The sequence below is a fragment of the Camelus ferus genome, chromosome 18 (assembly GCF_009834535.1).
Source record: "Camelus ferus isolate YT-003-E chromosome 18, BCGSAC_Cfer_1.0, whole genome shotgun sequence".
NCBI lineage: Eukaryota > Metazoa > Chordata > Mammalia > Artiodactyla > Camelidae > Camelus > Camelus ferus.
The window spans coordinates 27,672,977-27,698,301 of record NC_045713.1 but is presented as its reverse complement, the minus strand read 5'-3'; the positions used below and the strand labels follow the sequence as shown (position 1 = coordinate 27,698,301).

General features: G+C 45.3%; 1 protein-coding gene across 2 annotated transcripts in view; it reads left to right on the top strand.

Moving 5' to 3' along the window:
- The first annotated feature begins 21,829 nt into the window (after positions 1-21,829).
- SHISA9 (shisa family member 9) overlaps positions 21,830-25,325 on the top strand; it is a 263,802-nt gene continuing 260,306 nt past the window's right edge. Inside the window, exon 1 of one of the 2 annotated variants that reach the window (XM_032460766.1) lies at positions 21,830-22,751. In XM_032460766.1, coding sequence (XP_032316657.1) covers positions 22,066-22,751 — 686 coding nt within the window. In that variant the 5' untranslated portion in view covers positions 21,830-22,065. The remainder of the gene's footprint in view (positions 22,752-25,325) is intronic. The other variant, XM_032460765.1, reaches the window with a different exon arrangement.

The following is a 25,325-nucleotide window of genomic DNA, read 5'->3' as shown; positions in this document are numbered from 1 at the left end:
GCAAGGTGATCCAACCAAGAATAGTTGTGAGCACTTTATAAGGCAAGAACTTTGCACATACCATCTAGTTTGAATCCAACCCAAAGCTTTGTGAGATGGGGATGATAGGCACTCCTTTTTCAAATGAGGAAACTGAGGTGTAGAGAGATTAAGTTGTACTGTTTCTCAAGTTATCACCACTCTGTGAGATGAGAATTAAAATCTCCATTTCTTATATGAAAATTCTGAGTCTGGGGTCGGGAGGTAAAGGTCACATGGCCAATAAGTGTAAATTTAGCACTCATCAGCAGTCCCCTATGCATGCTATGTTGAACTGCAGTGCTCAAGTAAGTTGATACTCTTTGCAAAATTATAAAGCTCAGTTGCTAGTAGAATCATTTGCTCATTCAATGAGTACTTCCTGCATACCAATTAGGTATTAGACTCAATGGTGGTGAGATACATTGCAAACGTGGCCTCCCATGCCTCCTTTCTCTTTAGCTGCACCCCTTTGCAACATGATAGAGTGCAAGTCTAGATCTCAAAGGGCCTTGCAGCTTCTGGTCTCTTGGAACACTATGAGCTCCATGGGAATGAGACAGGAGGGAAGGGGCAGGGCACAACCATTAAAAGAATGACACAGCCATTGAGGATAAGGCATAGACTGGTTAAAACCAACTCAGCCCAAGATGGTTGAAGTTTCAACTTCCAGTAGACCTAGGCCTTATTACATGCTCACTGTAATACATTAACATGGTAAATGGCACAACCACAGGTGCCATGTCAGTTTCCAGGCTGAACAGAAAAGGCCAAAAAGTGGGTGGGGCCCAATTCCTAGAAATCCCTGCCTCTTTCCCAAAACAATTGGAATAATCCTCCCACTTGTTACCATGTGAAATTACTCAGCCCATAAAAACTAAATATACCCACACCTTGTGGCTATTTTCGCTTTCAGATATGGCCGCATCTCCCGGGGCACTCTCATCTTCTGAGATGGAATGCACTCTGTCTATGGAGTGTGTGCCTCCCTGAATAAATCTATTTTCACTTTTCTATGGATCAGTCTTGATTTCTTTCCTGGGAGAGACAAGGAACTTGTCTCCAGTAACAGTCCTGGGCTGATCAGCCAAGAGCATGAAAAACATATGGCCCAGTCATACATGTCATCTTAGCTGGCACCCAACCAACCCCCAGAGACAGAGCTTTGTGGCTGACTATTGATGCATGAGTGAGCACAGCCCAGACCAGAAGAACCATCCTGCTGAGCCCAGCCCAAATTGCCAGCCCACACAATCATGAGCTAACTCAGGGATTCTCAAAGTGTATCCTCCAGCCCAGCAGCATCAGCATCACCTGGGTACCTGTTAGAAATGCAAAATTTCAGGCTCACCTTAAAACAACTGCATCATGAACTCCAGGAGTAGGCCCAAGTGACCTTTTTAAACAAGCTATCTAGGTGACTGTGATGCATGCTAAAGTTAAAGAACCACTAAGTGCATGGTGTTATTTTAACCCACTATGTTTGGGGGGTGGTTTGTTACCTAGCAGCAGCTAACTAATACAGGTGTGGAAGAGGAATTCACCAACACCCTTGAGATGTTTAAAGTTCATTAAAGGAGATAACATATTCTGAAACATAAAAAGTCTGTAATATAAAAGGCCAGATACTAAAATTATAAACTACTATCAGATTGCATGATACTAAGGATGACTAATATTTAATTAAGTGCCTAGCTGAGGGGTATTTTGCATTCATTATTTCACTTAATCCTCATAGGAACTCCTTGAGGTCAGTGCTCTTTTTATGTCCATTTTACAGATGAAGAAACTGAGGCCTAAAGAAGATAAGAGCTTTGCTCGAGGTCACTTAACCAGTCAGTGGCAGAGCCAGGATCCTGGCCCAGGTGTCTGCCAAACTCTGAAGCCTATGCTGTCATGTGTTGTGGGATCCCAGCCCTAAGTATGGTGTAGAAAGTGTGCTGTGGGCATCTGGAGGCAGAGTCCCACCATTCCACAGGGGAGTCAGTAGAGGTGTTATAGTAGAGGTGTTATAGCAGAGGGTTGACCTCCAAGGCCAGGCAGGATCAGGACACACGCCAACAGACAAGAAATGGAATTTCAAACAACTTGAGCAAAAGTGAGGGAACAAGCTGGTGAGAAAGTAAACTGGTATAGCCACTATGGAAAATGGTACAGAGGTTCCTTACAAAACTAAAAACAGACTTATCCTATGATCCAGCAATCACACTCCTGGGCATATATCTGAAGAAAACTCTAATTCAAAAAAATACCTGCATCTCAATATTCATAGCAGCACTATTTACAACAGCCAAGACATGGAAGCAACCTAAATGTCCATCAACAGATGACTGGATAAAGATGTGGTATATACATACAATGGAATACTACTCAGCCATAAAAAGAATGAAATAATGCCATTTGCAACAACATAGATGGGCCCAGAGATTATCATACTAAGTGAATAAGTCAGACAATAAGTATCATATGATATCACTCATGTGAAATCTAAAAAAAAGTGATACAAGTGACCTTATTTACAAAACAGAAAGAGACTCACAGACAGAGAAAACAAACTTATGGTTACCAAAGGGGAAAGGTGGGGAGAGGGATAAGTTAGGAATTCGGGGTTAACAGATACAAACTACTATATACAGAATAGATAAACAACAAGGTCCTACTGTATAGCATGGGGAACTATATTCAATACCTTGTAATAACCTATAGTGAAAAAGATTATGAAAAAGAATGTATACATGTATAACTGAATCATTATGCTGTACACCAGAAACTAACACAACATTGTAAATCGACTAAACTTCAGTTTGAAAAAAAAGAGAGGGAACAAGCAAACCTCAGAAAGAGCAAGTAGCTTCACTAACAGAAGAGTGTGTTCCAGGGAAGGACTGTGGCAGAATTTTAAATTCAGAGTTACAAAGATCCAGCATTAATAATGTCATTGGACATGAGGTGTGGAAAGGTTATTTGAAATATTAAATTATTAAGCCCAGCATTAACAGAATGTCTTCTGAATGTTGGGTAGTGTAGTCTCTGAAGTGACTAGAAATACTTTGAAGATATTCGGCTTGAACGGGTAGGGGAAATATTTTGGTGTTATTTTAGTTTAATCCCTCACCTAAATTTTTTATTCAGATATTTTTTTCTTTGAAATGTATGGAGCAGAGCAGACCCTTCTCTTTCTGCTTTCCTTCCTTTATGCATCAACAGTCAAAAGAGGGACTACGTAAGTGAGCATCTAAGAATGCTGGATGTGCTCAGGATTCTGCCATGTTTACCACAAATTAAGATGCTGCCTCTGGTCCCAGGGAACTTTGCAATCTAATTGGACACTAAACTGTCTGGCACAGATTCTAAGGACCATTAACAATGAGGGAAGAGAAAAAACCAACGTAGGCTGGAGAAACCACGAAGACCTTCAGGGAGAAGTTAGCACCAGTGGGGAGAAAAACATCTCAGTTTCACACTGATATTTAGTCTGTTAGGGCCATCCTTAGTATCAACTTGGATATACTCTTATCCAATGTAGAGAAGCAAGAGATGACCCTTTGCTTAAAATTGTCTTGGCAATTTTTCAGTCTGAAATAGCAAATGTGTTTCACCTGTTGGGTCAGTTCTGCTTGGAGTGCTATCTTGGAAAGGATTTTGAGTCCCTGACACTCTCAGAGGCAATGAGTGCTGGAATCAATTAGTGATGTCTGCCACAGGTATGGGAGGAGTGAGGAAGATATTCTACAGATCTGATTTCTCTCTTTACACTTTCCTCTGCAAATTACAATACAATTTTTGTTTTCATATACCCAACTAGCTGAAATCTTTAACTGGACGTCATGTCTTGCTTTGACGTAAGAAAAATGAAACAAATATTCAAAAAGAGAATATTCCAGTACATTTCTGTTTGGCTGGTTAAACTGTAAACTGATATCCTGAACTTTGTACAGAGGATTGTAAGTTGAATCCTTCTATATTCTGAAAGATAACTCTGAGGTACAAAAAAAAAAAAAATCCTGAATAATATAAGGATAAATTATACATCTATATAAACCCCAAGATGTGTTCTGTTGAAAACATATGGTCTTCAAACACAGCAGGACCCTGTGGAGATCTTCCTGGCATAAATTCACTCCATGTCCCCCATTTCTTGTTTGTAGGAAATAGGCATCATTCAGCCTCCTTGACCTTCCCTGAGTTCCAAAGGGTGGATTCAAACAGTTGCTAATCAGGGAAGGGAGGAGAGGCAGAAACAAGGGAGGAACAGTCAAGAAACAATAGTGCAGCCTTGGGGCAGGGTCCCAGTTCTTTCTCAAGAAATATACATAACAATATCTCAATGACCTCCTCCAACAGGGACGGAGAGGTCATGATGGGGAAATGAGCTTGGGGACTCCTGGGGTGTTGGGAACATTCTATTCTTTTTTTTTTTTTTAACTTACCTTTTTTTTTTGAAGGGGGAAATAATTAGGTTTATTTATTCATTTATTTTTAGAGGAGATCCTGGGGACTGAACCCAGGACCCTGTGCATGCTAATCATGCACTGTAACACTGGCCATACCCTTCCCCTGGAAACGTTCTATTCTTGACCTTGGTGATGGTTATCTGAATATTTGCTTACTATTTATTTGTTACTATTTATTTATTTTATTTATTCATGGTTTTTGTGCTTTAAGACCATATTCAATTGACACAACATTGTAAACTGACTTTATATATGTCAATTAAAAATATATATATATATACACACACCAAAAAAAAGATCATATTGCACAATCAAAATGTAAAAATAAATGTTGATCACATTAAATGAAATAAAGTAGAAATAGGGGAAAAGGTTAGGAGCGGAAAATTCTGTGATATGTCAAGGCTTCCCTCCTCAGTTAATGGAGAAATAATTGATATAGATCACTGTGTAAGCGTAACGTGCACAGCACTGATGGTTGATTTACATCCCAGAGCACTGCTCAAAAAATTCGCATCATGCTTTTTTATAATCAGTGATTTGTTTTGCTGTTACACTTTCTTCCTCAAGAAGATTTGTTTAAAACACACACATGCGCAAACACACACACGCCAAGAAGAACTACAAGCCCTGTAATGTGACTGAAGTTTAGGTGTGTAGCAGTGTCAGGTATTTAAACTCTGCAGAAAAAGCTAGACTCCACCTGGGGGCTGGGGGAGGGCAGCTCCGTGAATTCCAAGGCATGGTGCCTAAAATCCTCTCAAAGACTGGTCCTGCAAGTTCAAACTGCCAAAGCGGTGATAGATCCAGAGCTATAAAAGGAAAGTGTGTTTACGTCTGCCCGATGTCCCTTGGGAAACAGAGTAAAATCACCCCCATTTGGGAACCACTGCTGTGAAGCAGCACTGTTCAAAAAAATGTCATGTGAGCCACCTACACGATTTTAAACTTTCTAGTAGCTGTACCACAAAAAGTAAAAAGAAACAGGTGAGATTACTTTTAATGACCTCTTACTTGGCGCAGTAATATCCAAAATATTTTCATTTCAATATGAAGAACTGATATATCTTGCACTTTTTTTTTTTAATACTAAGTCTTGGAAACCCTGTATTTTACAGTCACTGCACATCTCAAGTCAGACTGGCTGCTTTTCAAATTCTCAGTAGTTCCTGTGGCTCATGACTGCCATCTTGGACAGTGTACCCCTAGAACATAAGCTCCATGCGGGTCTATTTTTGACACTGCTGTATCTTCGGTGCCTAATACCACGCATAGCACGTAGCAGACCCTTAACAGATATTTTACAATAAATGACTAAGTGAACACCCAATTCTATTTGTAAGGGAGAGGAAGGGCATTCTTATCTGGAGGAGGGCACTTTAAAAGCAGTAAGGGCAAACCCAAGCGAGTCAGAGTAATAATCCCATCTGGTGAGGGTTTAAATCTTGCACAAGATGAAATTCATACAACTACCACTAAGGAGGCCAGTTGGCTCTTAGGTGGATGAAGTCTGTGGGTGGAGCGCGCACACACACACACACACACACACACACACACACACACACACACACCTGCTATCCCCCACACTTCCCTATAAGATACTGAGCTGTCCTCTTTTAAGCATCCTCCCCTGTCACAACCCTCCCCAAAACGTGGTTTCAATATCCAAATCATTGTTATCTTTGCTGCAACATTTTTTAACGCCTCAGATACTGTGTTAGGAACTACAGATTTCTTCCAGCTCTCTGGTCTAAAAAATATTGGTTTACTGTACCTGCATTTGAGATTAAAATTTTTAAATTGGCTAACACCACGATCTCTTGTGTATGTGTAGGCAGTTAAGTGTGTTATTAAGACAAGACAGTGTTTTGCTCTTTACGTATGACATGCTGACGCGAGCAAATTGACCACAAAAAGACACAACCAGGACCTTCTCTCAGCAACTTTTCCAACATCTTTTCCCAACGTCTTGATGTACTTTTCAAATTAGACTCCAAGTCCTTTTGGATCTTGCCTCAATTTTTTTTTTTTTTTCCTCCAGGAATAGGAGCACCATGATTCTGGGCAAGTCAGTTGCAGAAGATGGCACTGGATTTATTTCATGGACTTTTCTTTATCTGCCCTCCCTGGCATTGATATAAACAAGAATGTACAAATGGACCAGGTGTTTTTTTTTCAATCCAAGAAAAATATTCTCCTCTGTTGCCACATAGCAAGGGAGAAATCCAACTGTACTAACCGAAATATAATACTTTTGCATCAAGAAGTCATCTATATCCATTGGATTTCCCCTTTTCACCAAGTCTGCCATTTGCCCCTATTCCTGCTTGGTAGATGTTACACTAACCTGTTGTTTCCCTGGAGGAAAAGCAGACACATTTTTCTAAACTGCTTCTAATGGCAACCTTTCTACTATCTGCTAAGTGGTGACAGTCCAGGCTTATATACTCGGACTAACATGGTTTACAGAAAATTGATCCCCAGCTGAACCAGAGAACTCTCCTGTGAGGCCAGATCAGTAGTTTTCAGATTCTCTAAGTTATTCTAAGGTAAATGCATCCCTGAGGTTTACCACAATCACCCTTGTTCATTGTGGCGGGGGGTGGGTGCAGAGGAGGGAGGCTACTACCTTAAAACCAGATACTCACATAGACACATGTTCACAAGTTTAGCCCTATTAGCACTGAAAAACAAAACAGACATACATAAAATTCCCTCATTATTGCTAAGAGGCACTCTCCTGCTGACCCATGAGAACAGCCAGGCTCTGGTCCCCAAATGTGGGTGATAAGCAGAATCATTTGGAGGGCTTTCAAAGAACATAGATTTTGATGCCAGTGAACAAGCAATGTGTTTGGGCAAACAGTCCTCCCCTGCTTCTTCTGGCAACAGGGACACATTTCTTGGGGGAAATCCATTTACATGAGTTAGGTGGAGACACCAATGACATCTCTGCTACAGAAATGGACACATGACTCAGGCTTCACCTATCAGAGCACTGTATCCTTCTGGCTACTGATTGGTTAAAAGATGGGCATGTAACTCGAGCTAGACCAATCAGATATCTCCCAGAGACTTTTGCTGAACCCTCCCAGGAAAAAGATATGCTCCTACCTTTGAGCATCACTAGTATGAAGGTAAGGTGAGATAGAGCAGCTGGTAGCTATCATTTCATCACATGGGGAGCCCAGGAATGAAGTCAAATGAGATGATAAGAGAGCAGAAGATAGAGGAGAGAATCTTGAAGGCAGCATTTGATCTAGTCAGGAGTAAACCTAACCTTAGACTTTTTAGTTTTGTGACAAAATCCTCCCAATTCTTTTTTTTCTTTAGCTAAAGTTGGTTGACTTGAGTTTGTCATTTTCAAACAATTTCATACTTAATTATGACACTTGTATTCTCATGATCACTCTAGGTGGAAGCCATTGAATTAGAGAGAGAGAGATTTGTAAACTTTACAATGCATACAATTCAGACAGAAGGCTTTACAAAATGCTGATTTCTGGGTCCTTCCCAGAGATTCTGATTCAGAAGGATGGAGCCCAGAAATCTGCATTGGGTAAGCACGTCAGGTGATTCTCACATAGGACCACACTTTGGGAATCACAGATCTAGAATATCCTTCTTCGGCTACAGCTTCAGAATGTAGGAAGTTGACTAATTGGTTGGGCCGTAACTCTAGACTAGGGTCTGTACTTACCTCATTTCACCCCCAGAACAACTTAGTGAGGTCCCCTGAAAGGGAAATAAGATCTCTCCCCTTAGATTTTCAAAATGATTTTGGATTGAACTAGAACAGCAATACTACTCTTTAAACAAGATAGAGAGATGCAAGAAATAAAAGAACCCATGGTTTTCACTGACTTTCCAGATGCTGATAGTTTCAAGGAGAGCTTAATTGATTTCTTTAATGCAACCTACTGGTCTTATACATGTGGGCAAGAGAAGATAACGCATATTTTCATAGACAGAATCATGAGTAGGTTGGAGTCTAAGTAGAAAGTACTAGAGTTGAAGCTGCAAGAAACTGTTATCATATCAGCCATGATTCGAATCATCCTGTTTTGTGAAAACTTGGAACTGGATCTTTCTGAAGCTGGTCTTGGAGCAATGGTTTTTGCACTTTTTGTTTCTGGTTTTGAGTTTAAATTTATAAGAATGATTGCCCAAGACTGAGTTCTACAGAAGAAGACCCTGAGATGAGAATCCATATGTTGTCGATTTATTAAATAGCACTTGCAGGAGAACCCCACCAGGGAAGGACAAGAAGCCAAGCAAAAGTGTGACTTTGGGCAAAGCACCACAGAAGGTAACTCCAGCCTGATCCCGCAGGGGACGCTGGAGTGTAACGTATATCTCAGAGTTTGTTCTGACCCAAGGCAGGAGAGCTGGAATTTCATACTCCTGCGCTCATAAGTCCTTGACCAAATGTTCCTCAGAGGGAGCCAACCTCTGAGTACTTCTGGTTTAGAACATCCAAGCAAATCTGCTCCAATAGCCTGAGACAGTTTTCTTCCTCTAAAGATTTCCTTGCGCATGGCAACAGAAGCCAAAGCACATCAGTGCTGGCAAGGGTCACAAGACATGGTCAAAGGACTCCAAGGGGATGTGGGAGGAGCACCAATAGTTCCTGGTCCAAAATCACTGATTTGACAAATCTAGTCATTTGTATGCATTTTATGAATTCACCACTGGACAACTAGTAGATGACAGACACTGGTTTTATAACATGGCCCTAATCTAATGCAAGATTAAGAAGTATCTTTCAGGTTGCCATCTCTAAAACATGCCCAGCTTTGAGTATTTTTGTGCCTCGAATGTGCATAAAATAAAGATAGACTTCATTGTTTTATTAACGTTGTTCCGTTCAATAAAGTGAGTAAGCTAAGTTGAAGAATACACATATTTCCCATGGGACTCAATAAAGCCATTTTTGATTAAAGAAAACTTGCGGATTTATCAAAGTTACAAAAGTAAGGCATGCCACAAGAAATCAAGTAAGAAATGAAAAAATTGAATGGGAAAATCTCCCTCTTAAGTAGCACTGCCTAGAGGTAAGCAATCTAGTGGTTTACCCTGTTTACTTATTCTTCTCTTTATTTAGCCAGTCTCCTCTTGATGGAAGAGGAGACTGGAAATTTAGGTGGTTTCCAGTTTTTCATTAACACAGTGTTACAACACACTTTTTTGTCTACAGTCTTGTGTACAAGGATGCAAGCATCTGGTACAGAAATACAGACTCCTTAAAGGAGAATTGTTGATACCAAGATTCATGCAGCAAATATTTTAGATGATGAAGTGAAATGCTCACCTCCAACACACACCCTGTAAATGGTGGTACAATTGTATACTCTCACTGATGGGGACTGGTAAGAGTATTCACCACCAATCAACGGAGGGCCCATTTCTTCAGTTATTTTACTCTTAAATGGGAAAAAAATGTTGTCCATATATATCATTGTATTGATTTACTGAATTGTCCCCATGTATAAAACAACACTCACCTGCCAAGTTTCACCGCTGTCAGTATAATCTGTCTTAGAATATGACCTTCCTCAAACTCAGGCTTGAGTCCTTCCCCCCTCACCATTTTAAAGTACATAATTCTATGGACCTAGAGATTATCATACTAAGTGAAGTAAACCAGAAAGAGAAAGACAAATACTGTATGATATCACTTATATGTGGAATCTTTAAAAATGACACAAATGTGCTCATGGAAAAAAGAAAAAAAAGGAAAAAAGAAAAGAAAAGAAAAAAAATGACACAAATGAGCTTACATACAAAACAGAAACAGACTCACAGACATAGAAAACAAACTAATGGTTACCAGTAGGGTAAGGGAGTGGGGAGGGATAAATTGGGAGTTCAGGATTTGCAGATAGAAACTATTATATATAAAATAGATAAACAGAAAGATCCTACTGTAGAGCCCAGGGAACTATATTCAATATCTTGTAATAGCCTATAATGAAAAAGTATATGAAAAGGAATATATATAAATATATGTATAACTGAATCACTATGCTGTACACCAGAAACTAACACATTGTAAACCGGCTATGCTTCAATAAAAAATAAATACATAAAAAACAAACCAAAAAAAAAAAAAAATGGAAAGGAGCTAGGGTGATACCGGGGATCTGCAGCAATAAGAGTTTATGGATATTTTGTCTTTTTTCTTTCAGCTGTCATTTATTGAGCACTTACTGTGTGCCGAAATGGTGGCAGACACCAGGTATGTACAATCTCTGCCCTCATGCAACTTTCAGTCTGGTTCCTAAGCACTAATGTAACGGGCCTCTTCACCGTCATCCTCCCCCAATCTTGCTTCTTAGTTCAAGTTCCTGAGGGGGAAATCTAATTGGCTTTGAGGTAGCATTATAATTCGTTGGATCCTTCTGGGTCAGGCAGCTGGGGGCATCTCTGATCAGGCTATAAAGGACGGGAGAGCAGAGACTTCTCTGAAGAGGGGTCAAGGGCTGGTCAGGCACTCAAATGTGCCTCTTGTAAAAAATCATCCGTATTCTACATGATTTGCAAATATATTATTTATGATTCGTTTTCTATCCTTTAAGGTGCCAGTTCCCAAAGATGACTCTAATAAAGAAAAAGCCATTTCACATGATGATGGTAACATCACAGGTGGCAGTGGGGAGCCGGCACAGTCACGGCTTTAATTTGAAAGTTCTGCCTGAGCGATTAGCTGTGTCGGTGAAGTTTTGGAGTTGGGACCTTAGAGAGCATCGAATCCTGCTGACCTATTTTCCAGATGAAAAAGCCAAGGCCCAAAGAAGGGAGATGATTTGGTCAAGGTCAAGGATCTCTCATCATAGGGGCGTCAGGAACAGAACACAGGCGGTGATGGTTGTCGAGTTTTTTGAGGCTCTTTCTTTTCTTCTTTTCCTTTTCATCTACCCTCACCCATCCCTCCTCCTTTTCTTTCCTTTTAAATACTCTTTGATTACTTTTCTTGAATAGGTAAAGCATACAGATGGTTTAAAAAAAAAGTGCACAAACATATACAGAGGAAAGTAATTCTCCCTTCTTTCTAGTTCCTATGCTTAGAGGCTGCCACTTTTTCTAGTATATCTTTCCAGAAATAGTCCATATAATCTAACAACAAATGTGTTTTTATTTTTTCCTTGCTTTTTTTTTTTTATCATATCTTGAATATGTGTGTGTGCTTGTGTGTGTGTGTGTGTGTGTATCTAAATATGTAACATCCTGGGCACAAGTAAGGCATCACTATACAAACAGAAGCAGGACATAAGAGCCAGAGGAGATTAGGAGAAATACAAACCCCTATTGATGATGGGGTGGGGTGGAGATGGGGCTCAGCCCTGGATTTCCCACTACATAGAGATGATATCTGAACTATTTTGCTCAAATTTACAAAGAGCATGGTGGCCCTGGTAAGCAACAGGATTTGGAGGAGAATCTCAAGGGGTATAGGCACTGTCCCTGTTCCTTCAGACCTCCCTGTTTCGTCTCTGTCCTGAATAGGTGATTAAGCTGGTTATGGCGTCTGAAGATACTGCTGACCATCAGGGCTGGTACAGCTTATATGGATGGAGAGGATGTCTCCTTTGCCCTGGTAAACAGTTGGAGCCCAGGCAGTCCATCATCAAGTCCTACTGAGTCCACCTGTGTATTTTTTTAATTGATGTATAATTGAGTAACAACATTGTGTTATTTCAGCTGCTCAGCACAGTGATTTAGTTTTATATATATATATTCTTTTTCATATTCATTTTCATTATAGATTATTACAAGGTATTGAATATAGTTCCCTGTGTTCTACAGTAGGACCTTGCTGTTGAGTCCCCCTACGTATTGAATTAGTCCTCTGCCATGACCCTGGATTATTGCCTTTCTACTTTTCTCTATAAAGCAAATGACTGCCTTCTACCTCCAGTATTAATTCCCCTGGTCTGTTCTCCACAGAGCAGGTAGAGTCATCCTTCAACAGTGCTAATCCTGGTCAGGCCACACCTGCTTCAATGCCTCTCCAGTGCCCTAGGGTTAAAATTTAACCCTCCTCCCAAAGCCTGTTAGATCTGGACCTTGGCTACCTCCTAGCCTTAACCTCCACCCCCTACCCCATGCACCTTCCTGTCTTTGTGCCTGGCTCACTAATGAGTGATCCCTCTCTGGAACTCAGTGTTGGCATGACCGCCTGTATTAGTTTCTTCTTACTGTTGTAACAAACTACCACAAACTTAGTGTCTTAAAACAAGAAAAATGTATTCCCTTACATTTCCGGAGGCCAGAAGTCTGAGCTGGGTCTTAATGAGCTAAAATCAAGGTGTCAGCAGGGCCGATTCCTTCTGGAGGCTCCAGGGGAGAATCTGTTCCTTGCCTTTTCAGCTTCAAGTGTCCTTTTTCAGCTTCCCGGGCTTGCGGAAACTTTCTTCACCTTCAAAGAGCATCACTCCAATCTCTGCCTCTTTCATCCCATTTCCCTTTCCTCTTCTGTAGTCATATTTTCCTTTGTCTCCTTTTATAAGAATATTTCTGATTACATTTAGGGCCCACGTGGATAATCCAGGGTAATTTCTCCAACTCAAGATCCTTCACTTAATCACATCTACAAAGTCCCTTCTGCTAGGTATTTGATTCAGATTCTGGGGATAAGGACATGGATATCTTTGGGGGCCAATATTCAGCCCACCACCATACCTTCTTGAATCCCAGGATATATTAAATGTATTAAAACTGCCCCCTGGTTCCCATCGGATGCTATCCTTTCCCAACCATAACATCTATTACCTGCATTACAATCATATGTTCAGGCAAAGACTGGTTATATACTCACCAATTCTCTTTCCTCTTCTGAGCTCATAGGAAGACTACATTTCCCAGCCTCCTTTGCACTTAAGTTGGGATCATGTGATCAAGTTCGGCTAATGGAAAATGTTGGGAATGATGTAGGTCCCCTCCAGACACAGCCATAAATTGCCTCACTCAATCCTTTTGCTCTTTCATCCACATGGCCCCCAATGGTGTCCACATGGCTAGAAGTAAATGACTTCAGGATGGCAGTGCTACATGATGGGAGGGACCTGGATTCCTAAGTCATCATTTACAACGTTAAGCCCCTAAGATCTTGAATTTGTGGTTATAGCAGATGATCTATCCTGACCAATAAGTTTGTTTTCTTGTTTCTTTTCTTTACCAAATTATTAGCTCTATCTTATTTCCTCTTGTACCTTCCTCCCCCAACCCTAGCACAGTGCTTGGTACAAAGTAAATACTCAATAGCAGATTGTTAAGTGAATGGAAGGCAGTTTGATTCAAGATGAAGACACAGTGGCTGGGTGAAACTAGGGGGATGTGTCATTGTCACTGAGAAATGATGATGGCTGAACTGAAGCAGTGACAATGGGGATGAAAGGAGGGGAAGGATCTGATATTTATTTAGAAGGGAGACTTGACAGAACTTGGTGATTGATAGGAAATGGAAGTTGAGATAAAAGATGTGGCATCAAAGACCTTCTAGTTTACTGGTTTTGACATATGGAGGGACACACTGATGCACTGAACTTTCAAATGTCTGAGGGTGGTTCTGAATATGTAGGTGAAAACACAGCTCTGTGTGACTGTTGCTTCTTTGGTTGCAGCAAAATTCATGTATGTAAGTTTCTCCTTGAATACTGTTGGCTGGGCAAGCTTGGTGATATGGAGATTTTTATTCTACTTGTGGTAGTAATGACATTTGAGCTGGGCGTAGGTTGATGCTATGGTCAGAATGTTTATGTCCCTGACACATTCATATGTTGAGATCCTAATGTCCAATGTGATGTATTAGAAGATGGGGCCTGTGGGAGATGCTTAGGTCATGAGGATGGAGCCCTCATGTATGGGATTGGTGTTCCTATGAAAGAGACCCCACAGAGATCCCTTGTCCCTCCCACCATGTGAGGATGCAGTGAAAAATTGCTGGCTGTGAACCAGGAAAAAGCCCTAACCAAAATGTGACCATACTCATGCCTTGATTTTATACTCTCCAGGCACCAGACTGGGCAAGATAAAACTCTGTTGTTTATAAGCCACCCAGACCATGATATTTTGTTATAGCAGCCCAAACAGACAAAGACAGTTGACATTAAAAATGGCTGTATTGGGGGGTGGGTATAGCTCAGTGGTAGAGCACATGCTTAGCATGCCCAAGGTCCTGGGTTCAATCCCCAATACCTCCATTAAAAACAAATAAACAAACAAACAAGCCTAATTACCTCCCCCCAACAACAACAATAAATAAATGAAATGTCTGGTTAAATTGTGGAAAGCAAACAATGGCTCTTTGACCAAGATTGGATCAAGACGAATAATTTTTTTTTTAAATGGCTACAGTCAGTCATACATCCTTGTATGCATATCCCACTTCAGTGTGACTTTTTGCAGCTTTTCCCATCAAGAGACAGAAGTCTATTTCCCTATCTTTTGAATATGGACTGACTTTATGGCTTGCCTTGCACCAGTAGGATGTGGCAGAGGTGATGGTGTGACTGTTCTAACTTGGGTCTCAATAGGGCTTGCATGCTTTCTCTCAATTTCTAGGAACCCTTCCCAGGCGCCATGTGAAAATCCCTGGGCTGGCCTGATGGCATATGAGAAATTTTATAGAGCAGAGAGGAGCTGTCCTAACTGAAGGCTGTCCCAGACCAACCAGCACCCTACTGACCTGGCAGTTAATAGCAAACGCCTGAATGAGCCCAGCCAAGACCAGAAGAACCACTGAGTTCAGGTCAATCTAAGCTGCTAATTCATAGAACTGTTAGTTTAATAAACAGTTGCTGTTTTAAGCAGCTAAGTTTTAGGAGGATCTGTTACATGGTAAAAACTAACCAATACAATCTGTATTTATAGGCATTTGTCTGAGCAGGGAGACGCAGGTCTGGGGAATAACCAGCTGTGGGGTTTTCATCTAGTCTCAGTTGATTCCTAGGGATACACGTAGTTATTTTAACCAATATAGCCAGCTGGAAAAATGCATGACCCCAAACCTATTTTGGTTTCAGTAGAGTTGAAGGGATTTAAATTATTCAGATAATTGCTTCAACTTACCACTTTACTTGTGAACAGAAGCTCCTGTGATGTTTTTTAAATTAGTTGTCCGAGACCCTGGGTTTTCATCTACAATAAAATGACCAAAAATTGGGAAGGATAGGTTTGCCAGTTTTTCCTTGACAATATTTTTAAAGTCACACACACACACACACACACACACACACACACACACACTCTCTCTCTCTCTCTCTCTCTCTAAATACAAAACTAATATCAAGTAACTTTAGAAAGTAAATTGTAATACAAATAGAATATACAATAATTAAAGAGGTGTTTTTGAACACTTATTTGATCAGCTTTAAGTTTTCTCAATTTTCTATGGCCCAGTGAAAACCTCCACACATATTAGTATTGTTCTGTGGACTAACTTTTGAGAACCACCTTTAAATGGAGTCTATCAAAATTCTTCCTGCTGTGTTTCTGAGAATGCTTACATACATTTAACTTAGGACTGCCCAAGTGTCACCACCTCTGAGAAGTCCTCCTTTCCTGTGCTGCTGGAGCTAAACACCCTCCTCCAAGTTTCCATAAGTTTCACCTCTTATTTCTGCTGGAGTTGCATCACCTGTTTACAGGACCAGCTACATAACTGGTGGGACCCCTTGTTCAAAAATCATTTGGAATTTCAAGAAGGCAATTATAGAGCATTAAAACAAGAACGGGGCCCTCCTGAGCATGGGTCCCTGCCAGACTGCAGACTGTACACCCAGGAAACCAGCCCTCCCTCCAGAGCAGATATTCTATCTGGCTCTGGAGACGCTGCGATTCCGGAGAGCAAGAATCTTGTCTCAGTCATCCGTTTTCCTAGCGCTCAGTGCAGTGCCCTTCAGGTTTATGGTAACAACAGTGATTGTTTATTAAGCACTGCTTAGTGTGAAAATGAATAAAGGAAACCGCATTTTAAATGGAGTCTGGAGGTTTGAAGGAGAAGCTCTCAGGACTCCACGTAACTTCAGACAATCACAGACCCCAACAGGAAGAGACGTACCTTGCCCTCCCCTTCCCCGCTGGAAGGTGTCTCTGCCACCCGGGCAGGCAGGAGGACTTCTCCCCGCCCCGCAACAAACCCAGCCAATGGGAACTGTCCAAACGTAGCCAATGGGGAGCCGTCGCCAGCCTGAAATCGGGCTTATCTCCAGGGGGATTTTTATTCAAAGCACTCCGCTTACCAACTTTCTCCTTTTTCTCTATAAAGTAACACTCCTCTGCTATGTTTGCTGGACTTGCCTATAGCTTTGTTTGTCCCAAATTGTGATTCTGTGATATTCTCAAATAAGCCCATTTTGCTTGTTAAAAAAAAAAAAAAAACAAAAAACCTGGCCATTTTATTTTTAGGGTCTGCATAAGGTTTCATTCACTGTGCTGAGCCCTGTACAGGAGGTCTGGAGTGTCTGTAACACACCTGGGCAGAGGCACCATTCTTATCCTCATCTTATAGATGAGGAAACAGAGGCTTGGAGGGGCTAAGTGACTTTTTCAAGGTCATAAACCTCATAGGCAAGTGGATCAATTTTACCCCCAGGGGCTATTTTATCCACAGTTTTTGGTTGTCATGACCGGGAGATGCTGCTGGCATCTAATGGGTATGGGCCAGGGATGAAACATCCTACAGGATGGCCCCCACAGCAAAGAATTTACTCATCACTCCAAAACGTCAGCGAGGCTGAAGTTGAGAAACCCCGTTCTGATACCAAAGCCCAAGTTTCCTAAACTTGGGTTTTCAGTACCAGCTACTTTATATTCCTTTGTTTGTATTACATCAATAAATACTATCATGTATTTTTCTCTTCTTTTTAAATGGACTTTAAATTGATATACCTAAAAGAATTAACTACACCTTAAACATTTAAGCCATGTGTTTGACATGTCATTATTTTTTCCCCCGATACACATTGCAATAAATATAAAACTAATAAAAAAAACCTTTGTTGGGGTACTACCCAAAATCATCTCACATACCACCTCCAGTCTGTGAGAGAACTATACTGTAGACCCACGTCGCTGCTGCTGCTGCTGCTTTTTTTTTTTTTTTTTTTCACGTCGCTTCTTCTATAAGGCTTTCCTTAACTTTTTGGAACAAGGGAATAAAATATATCAAATCAGTGTGTTGCTTGAACATGGCAAGGTGTTAGTTACATTTTGGCTTCTGTTGGGGAAGGTCATCGAGAGGACATGACCACCTACCACCCACCAGCTGGATCGGGGCAGTCAGAGGCTCCTTGCTCCCTCCTCTGTCCTTGAAATATGCATACGTTCATTCCACTCACCATTCTTGCACTAGAAGCTGTTTCAAGGAAGAAAAGTCCAAACAAACTGTTAAGATCCTGGTAAATGGGTGCAGAGTTCTACTCCGCTTGCAACCATCACCCAAGACAAACTCACCTGTAAGTTCCCTTGCTTATTAATCCTGCCAATCTGAAGTGGCTGCCTTTTTCTTTCGTCTCTCTCCTGAGACGGACCAGTTTCCATTATCACCCGAGAAGCTCCCTGAGGTTATAAACCAACAGCTTCTGTTTCAACTCTTTTTTTTCCCCTCAAGGCTAACAGTTGCTTAGAAACCTCTTGGAAGCCCCAAAAGCCACCTGATGAGGACAATTAACCAAAAGCTCCTTTGGGTGAGGGCCACAGCACAAATAATCTAATTTGTTGAGCTGCTTCTGGACGTTGGTTGTAAGTCCTGGTAAGCAAACATCCTTTGTTACATCGCTCCCTCCCCTAATTGTTGGGGAGTACAATTGCATTCTCCATGCCTCGTGCACTGCAGTCTGACATAATTAAGATTAGAGCAAATGAGATTCTTCTTTAGGTATTAAAAGCCCCTGTCTTGTAAATAATAAAGTCATCATCTCTTTTATAGAAAGCACTTTCATTAAGAGCTGCATTTTAATTTCAACACATTTGCATGAATTCATTTGGATAGTGGTGGGGGGTGGCATTTGATGACAATTTTTCATCTTCCATTAACACTTGCAGGTGTTTTAATTAGGAAGTTTATAAATGTCCCCCCACCCCCAGAAGCCCCGAAAGAAATACCTTCTCAATCACATGTTCCAAATGGGAGCGTGTTCCCAATAATCACACATCTAGTAGGAAGTAGTGATTCTATTTACTGACCTCACATACCCAGAGGAAATTAGCGTTTTTCCTTTGTAGAGTAAAATGAACCAAACGCTGAATCTTTTCTCTCCTAAATGTTTTTCAAATACCTTAGACATAGGCTTATGCAGTATTTGAAGGGGCTTTGGCAGCTACTGGGAGCAGGAAGGGAGTTTGGTTTGGGCAAAGCTCACGGGGATTCAGGTTTGGAATCTGGTAAATAATCCACACAGAGTAAATCAGGTCTGCTTCTTTCCAAAGCCAGATCCCTGCACTCTCCGTGTCACAAACAGGGGGCAGTATCTGTTAATTAAAGCCGGGAGCAGCAGCTCAGAGCCAGTCTCCTCTGAGGACTCAACTCAAATGTCCTGGTGACAGGCAATATTTTACAGAGATGGGGGGCAGATTCTGAAATGGACTTTTCTGTCTAGATTTTGTCTCTTTTCACTAAAATTTTTCTTTTTTTTTTTTTTTAAATCAAATTTAGAACTGCCCCAAATCCCTCAACTCTTGCAGGAAGGTGTCTGTGACCTATCCTTCTATGGGGTCATTGCTCACAGCTCTCAGCCCTGATGCTTACTGGGAAGCGTCACACGGGGTGCAGTGGGGTAGGATGGCAGGAGACCTGAGACTAGGAGACCAGCAGTCTGCAACCGAGCTTTCCCATTTGCTGGCTGTCTGACCTTGGACAAAGCCCTGAACCTCTCTGAGCCTCAGCTTCCTGGACTGTAGCAAATTTGTTGGAGCAGCCCTTTCCAGTTCTGAAATAGTGTGTATCCCAGCCCCATCTGCACATCTGTCTCAGCCCTAAGTGTTCCTTTCCTCTCTTAGTTTAAGACAGGGTCTTGCATAAAAGACTTTAATGAGCTCATTAAAAGAGCCTGTACATATTTTTTGAGTGCTTCCCAAATCCACATTGTTTTAGGTGCTGGGACTCTGGAAGAGTCAGGGCCTTTTCTGCCCTGGAGTTTACATTTCAATATGGGAAGACAGACCAAAAACAAATACACAATATAATGTCAGGTGGATGGAGAGTCTGCAGGCCTATTTTAGGAAGGCACTACCTGCAGTGATTAGAACACAGGCTCCTGAGTCAAATTTCTTGGGTCAGATGCCAACGGCAGTACTTCGTTGCCGAGCTACCCTGGGCACCTGGCTTAATTGCTTTGGGCCTCAGTCTCTCCCTCTACTGTGTGGACTTGGTGAGATTACCTAACAGGTAGAGTTAAATGAGATTGATCACTCGATGGCTCAGCAAGTATTTCCAGATGGTCTGCTAGATGTTAGGCACTGCTCTAAGCATGCGTGAGGAGGTGATTTTAGAACAACTAAGCTTAGTGGGTATGTTACAAGCACTGAATAAATGTCAGCTAGATTCAGCCCTCACACACCAGTGCTTGTGTTTGGAGACTCACACAGTGGTGGTGGGTGTGGGTGGACAAGAATACCACACTGTCTTGTTCTGGGGATCCCATTTGATGAATCCGATGAGTTCAGCAACACAATCTCCCACCTTCTGTCGGTGGGTTTGGGACGTAATGCAGTGCATAATTCAATGAGTCTTGCAGGGCTGGTACACCCATGGACTTGCTCTGTCAATATTACCTGGTGTGTTTTTATTGGAATAGGGTCATTCTCTGCAAGTCTTTGGGGAGACAGTGGGTGACCAGTTCTTCAAAGGGAAGGCACAATTAGCCAAAATCCCTCTCATTCTGAGAAAGCTTGCCAATGAACTCCCAATAAAACTTCCCATGCGTTTTCAATTAAGCTCCCCTCCCCCAGTATGTCAGTTTATATGTGGCCCAATCTCTTGGTTCTTTGAAAATGCCCGGAGAAGCCCTTGACTGCAGCCAAATGGAGAGAAGGGTGGTGGAAACATCATTTCCCTGCAAATCCCCTAGCCGACTGCAAAGTGTATACTTGGTTAATGCAATTAAAAAACAAAACGCAGGGGCGGGTAGGGATCTAAATTTGGTGTAGCAGCTTTAGTACAAATCCTGTTTTGGGGGCTACTGGAGTCAAATTCAAGCCGAGGAGAGGAAGAAGTGGGAGAAATGGGAGCGGGCCGGAGGATGGCTGGAATCCGCTGATTTGAGAGAGGGCAGATTTGGAAACGCTGACGGGCGACGGGAGTCTGGAAGCCGAGGAAGCAAGGTCGGGCTCGGCAGCTCCGGGTGAGGATGTCTGGGGGTGCTCAGCGGGTACAGGGGCCAGCCTGCTTCGGAGACCGATGCCCGCGGACTCCAGGTACCGGAGGGCGGCTAAGGATGGGCGCCCAGGCCTTGGCGCTGCACCAGATCTGGGCGCGCAGAGGCGGCGCCGCGGTGAGCCCTCCTGTGGAGCGCAGGGAAGGAGATGAGGGCAAAGAGGGACAGAAAGTAGCAGGTCCAGTGGCCTGGGAGAGTCCCAACGAAAGGCCCTCTGGTACAGGTCATTGTCTCGTCATCCGCCTTGACCGTTGCCTCTCCTTGCCCCTGCACTTCTGTGACTTATTTCATCCCTAGCCCCTCTCCCGGGGGTGCTTACCCCGGGCCCAGGCGCTTGCCACCCCCAGCTCAACCTTGGTCCCGCCTGGGTCCAGGGAGTTGAGCCAGCAGGGTGGCGCCTCTGGCTAAAGGGCACAGTCGGGGAAAGGGCAAGGCGGGCCCGCACACCTGGGAGGGGCGATCCTGATCAGACTGCGCCCCAGTCTGCCTTGGAGTGGAAGCCACCTAGTCTGCCCCTAAACCCTCCATGTCACCCCTTCCCTGGTGGGCCGCCTGGAGCCGCAGTTCCTGCGCACGCTCCAGGGAAGAAGCCACGGGCGGAGCCGCCTCTGCGCCCTGAACAGGTCTGAGCCGCGGCTCCCGCCCAGAGAGGGCGCGGGAGGTCCCGCCGCCGTCCTCCACCTGCCGGGAAATCCGAGCTGTGCCTTCAGCCTCGGCGGCTGCCGGAGCTTCCTCCTCTCCGCCCGCCAGCCTGGTTCAGCTCTGCACGCCCCCCAACTGGCTCCCGCCCGCCCGAGTCACCTCTCCCGAGCCCCCGCCCCTCTCGAGCCCGCCCCCTCCCCCCCTCGCGCCTCCTCTGCCCGCCCTTCTCCCCCTCCCCCTTCCCTCCTGCCCTCCCTTCATTCCACAAGTGTCGCTTCGCTCTCTCCGGCGCACTTGGCGAGCTGGAGAGGTGAGAGGCATCCTGCGAGCCGGCTTAGAGCGGCGAGTCTGTAGCCGCCGGCCTTCGGGAGGCGCGAACAGACCCACTCGCCCCTGCTCTCCGGCCCCCGCCTCCCCCTGCAGCCAGCCGGACCTGCACCCGCTCCTCCTCCCCCCGCCCGGCCCCGCGCGCTCCTCCCCGGCCAGCCCCTCGGCGCGCGGCGCGCTGGAGGCGAACGCGGGCTGAGCCGAGCGCAGTGGCCGCCGACCACCGAGCGCCCCGCGCGGCTCCCTGCATGTGCGGCCCGCGGCGGCTCGCAGCCCCCGGCAGCAGCCTCGGCAGCTTCGGCCGCGCCTCGAGAGGCGGCTGCAGCGGCTCCAGCGGCGGCCGAGCGGCCGAGCCCGGGCTGGGAGACACGATGCGCCGCGTCCTCCGGCTGCTCCTCGGCTGCTTCCTCACCGAGCTGTGCGCCCGCGTGTGCCGGGCGCAGGAGCGAGCGGGGCACGGGCAGCTGGCGCAGCTGGGCGGCGTGGTGGTGCTGGCGGGGGGCAACCGCTCCGGGGCCGCCTCCGGAGAGGTTGGCGAGGGCGTGGGGGTCTCGGACGCGCCCCCGACCCGGGCGCCCACGCCGGACTTCTGCCGGGGCTACTTCGATGTCATGGGCCAGTGGGACCCGCCGTTCAACTGCAGCTCGGGCGACTTCATCTTCTGCTGCGGGACTTGTGGCTTCCGGTTCTGCTGCACGTTTAAGAAGCGACGACTGAACCAAAGCACCTGCACCAACTACGACACTCCGCTCTGGCTCAACACCGGCAAGCCCCCCGCGCGCAAGGACGACCCCCTACACGACCCCACCAAGGACAAGACCAACCTGATCGTTTACATCATCTGCGGGGTGGTGGCCGTCATGGTGCTTGTGGGCATCTTCACCAAGCTGGGGCTGGAGAAGGCGCACCGGCCCCAAAGGGAGCACATGTCCAGGTGGGCCGCCTCCCCCCTTGCCCTCTCCTCTGGGCTTCGCTCTCCCTACTCTCCCCTCTCCACCTTTCCGGAGGCAATGGCTCTCCCCCAACCCCGGCCTCTCGGCGGGGAATGTCACTTGGGGAGCCAACTTCGGTTAGGAGCGCGGAGAGGGGGCGCTGGGCTCAGCACAGGTGTGGATATACGCGTGTGTGTTGGGGTTTTCCCCCCATCCTTGCCCTCTTGCGGCCCCCTCCCACCGAGGATTGAAGCGGACTTGAGACATAGAGCCCGAGAGCCCGTGGTTCCGAAATCATGGGTTTTGGGGAGGGGGTCCAGCCCTCGCATTCCAGATACTATCCTCTAGGTAAACAGGGGCCGCCAAGCCCGAAAGAGAAGGGGGGCGTGTGTGAGCCCGCGCGCGCGTGTGTGCGGGAGGGAGGGAGGGAGGCAAGGAGTGTGTGCCGCCTGCAACTCGTACGACTCGCGAAAATGTCGCGAGGGAGGTGGAGAGTGCGGGGAGGGCGAGAACAAAAGCTTTGCTTGGAGAGGCCGCCTCGCTTTCCCTGAGCTGCCAGGTCCCTGAAAATTGGGACCTCGCTCCCCCCATCCCCTCCCTTAACCCCCTCGTCCCTCTCTCCTGTCGCCACCTCTCCCTGCCGGGGACAGCGACCTCAACTGCGCTCTGCGCCCCTCGCCCGGGCTGGCGTGGCCTCCATGGGCCAGGCCCCCCCTCCCCGCGCGCCTTCACCTCCCAGACACCCTGATTCGTCAACTTTCCCTTTTGCCTTATTCATTATGCAAGTCCCAGCACGAGCAAGTCGCAGCAGATGGGAGAAGGCATCTGGGGATTAATGGAGCTATTTGCCTTTTGCCTTTTTTGTTTTTAAGTGTCTAAATCGATTCGCACAACCCAGTAACTTGGAGGCGGAGGGCGCAGCCGCTAGGATTCAGCCCCTCGCCAGGGAGAGGCCAAGGGTTAGCGTGAGGTCCGGGCGGGTGGGGTTGAAGTGCCGCTGGCGGCCTGTGAACAACTGGATGACTGGGGCGCAGGTTTATTCTCTTTCCGAATTTGGGCAGCAGAGTTGCCATATGTCCCCACCCCCTACACACACGCGCGCACACACACACACCCCGCACCTCCGGGTGCCTGTGTGCGCGCGTGTGTCTGCACGCGCTCCGTGTGCCTGCCTAAAAAAATCTCAACAAAGAGACCCACCAAAAATAGGCGAAGGAACATCACCATCTCACTAGTAATTATTTTCTGTTTATACGCAGAGTATCCGATATATTTTTTTCCCCCAGACGGGAGCGATTGGGGGAAGAGGTGAGGAAGTTCATCTCAGTTTGGGTCAGCAGGAATGTGGGGATGGATGGTGAGGTCTGGAGGCACAGAAGTAAGCTCCCAGGGAATTCAAGAAAGCCTGACCTACTAAAAGAGTAAAGCGCGAGCCACGCCCACCTCCTGCAACCCCCAGGTGCCCCGTCGCCAACCCCACGGGCCAGGCGGGCCGCCTGGTCTCGCTTCCAACCCTTGCAGTCCTCGCCAGGGGTCTGTGTTAAGGTGAGAGTGAGATACGGAAGCAGGACTGCAGCAGCGACTGTTGCCTTGGTAGGGAAGGATTCACTCAGGGAGAGGTAGGCTGCCTTGCAGATTCGGGTTAATTCCTCTGCTAAAATCTCCCTGGAGCCTTGGCTTTGCAAACCAGCGCTTCCGGGAATCTTCCTCGTTGTTTCGGGTAGGGTTGGGGGTGGAGAGGCGGGAGGAGGGATGAGGGTATGGGGTGTGGAGCTAACCTCTGGGCATCTGTGGGAGAAGGTGATGCTAGCTTCAGGCCGGCAAGGACTCAACTTCCTGGTCCTGCCCCCTTGCAGCTCTATTTATTCCAGCCCAGCAGGCTGCAGCCACCTTCTGCAGGTACCAGGAAAGGATTGCTTGGAGGTGAAATCTAGGGGTACCCAGTCCTGGGGTAACAGAGCCTCAATGCAGGCTCTGCTTGCATACATTTTGGGAATTCCAGAATGGAATGGAAATGCTGAAGAGAAAGGATGGTTGATTTTTACTGGTTAACTCCTAGGTATGGTTTTCAACCTTGGCAAATATTTAGGATCACCTGGAATGCTTTTCTAAAAATCCTGTTGTCCGGGGCCCCACCCTAGACGGTTCACATCAGAATCTCTAGGGGTAGGGCCTGAACATCCACTCTTTCTTAAAGCTCTCCTCCAGGTTTTACAGTGTTCAGCCAATCACTGTCCAGGAAAAGGAAGTAACATTTGCTGAGTGCAGTTCCGAGTGCCAGGCACTATACTAGGGGTGTGTACGTGTGCATGTGCATGCGTGTGTGTGTGTGTGTGTGTGTAAACCTCTCAGTCTGCGCAGCTATGAGACTGGTGCTATTTTAAAGCACCCCCCTCACATAGGTGCAAATCATGGTTGAGGTTGGGTAGCTTGCTCAAGGTCACATGGAAAAATTGTACAATCCCTAATCCCCTGGTTTCAGCTATGTCTGGGACACACAGTATTCTGTTTCAATGAGTGTCAGAATTTGAGAAGCTTCCTAAAATGCACATTCTTGAGTTTGGTCCGGAGAGATT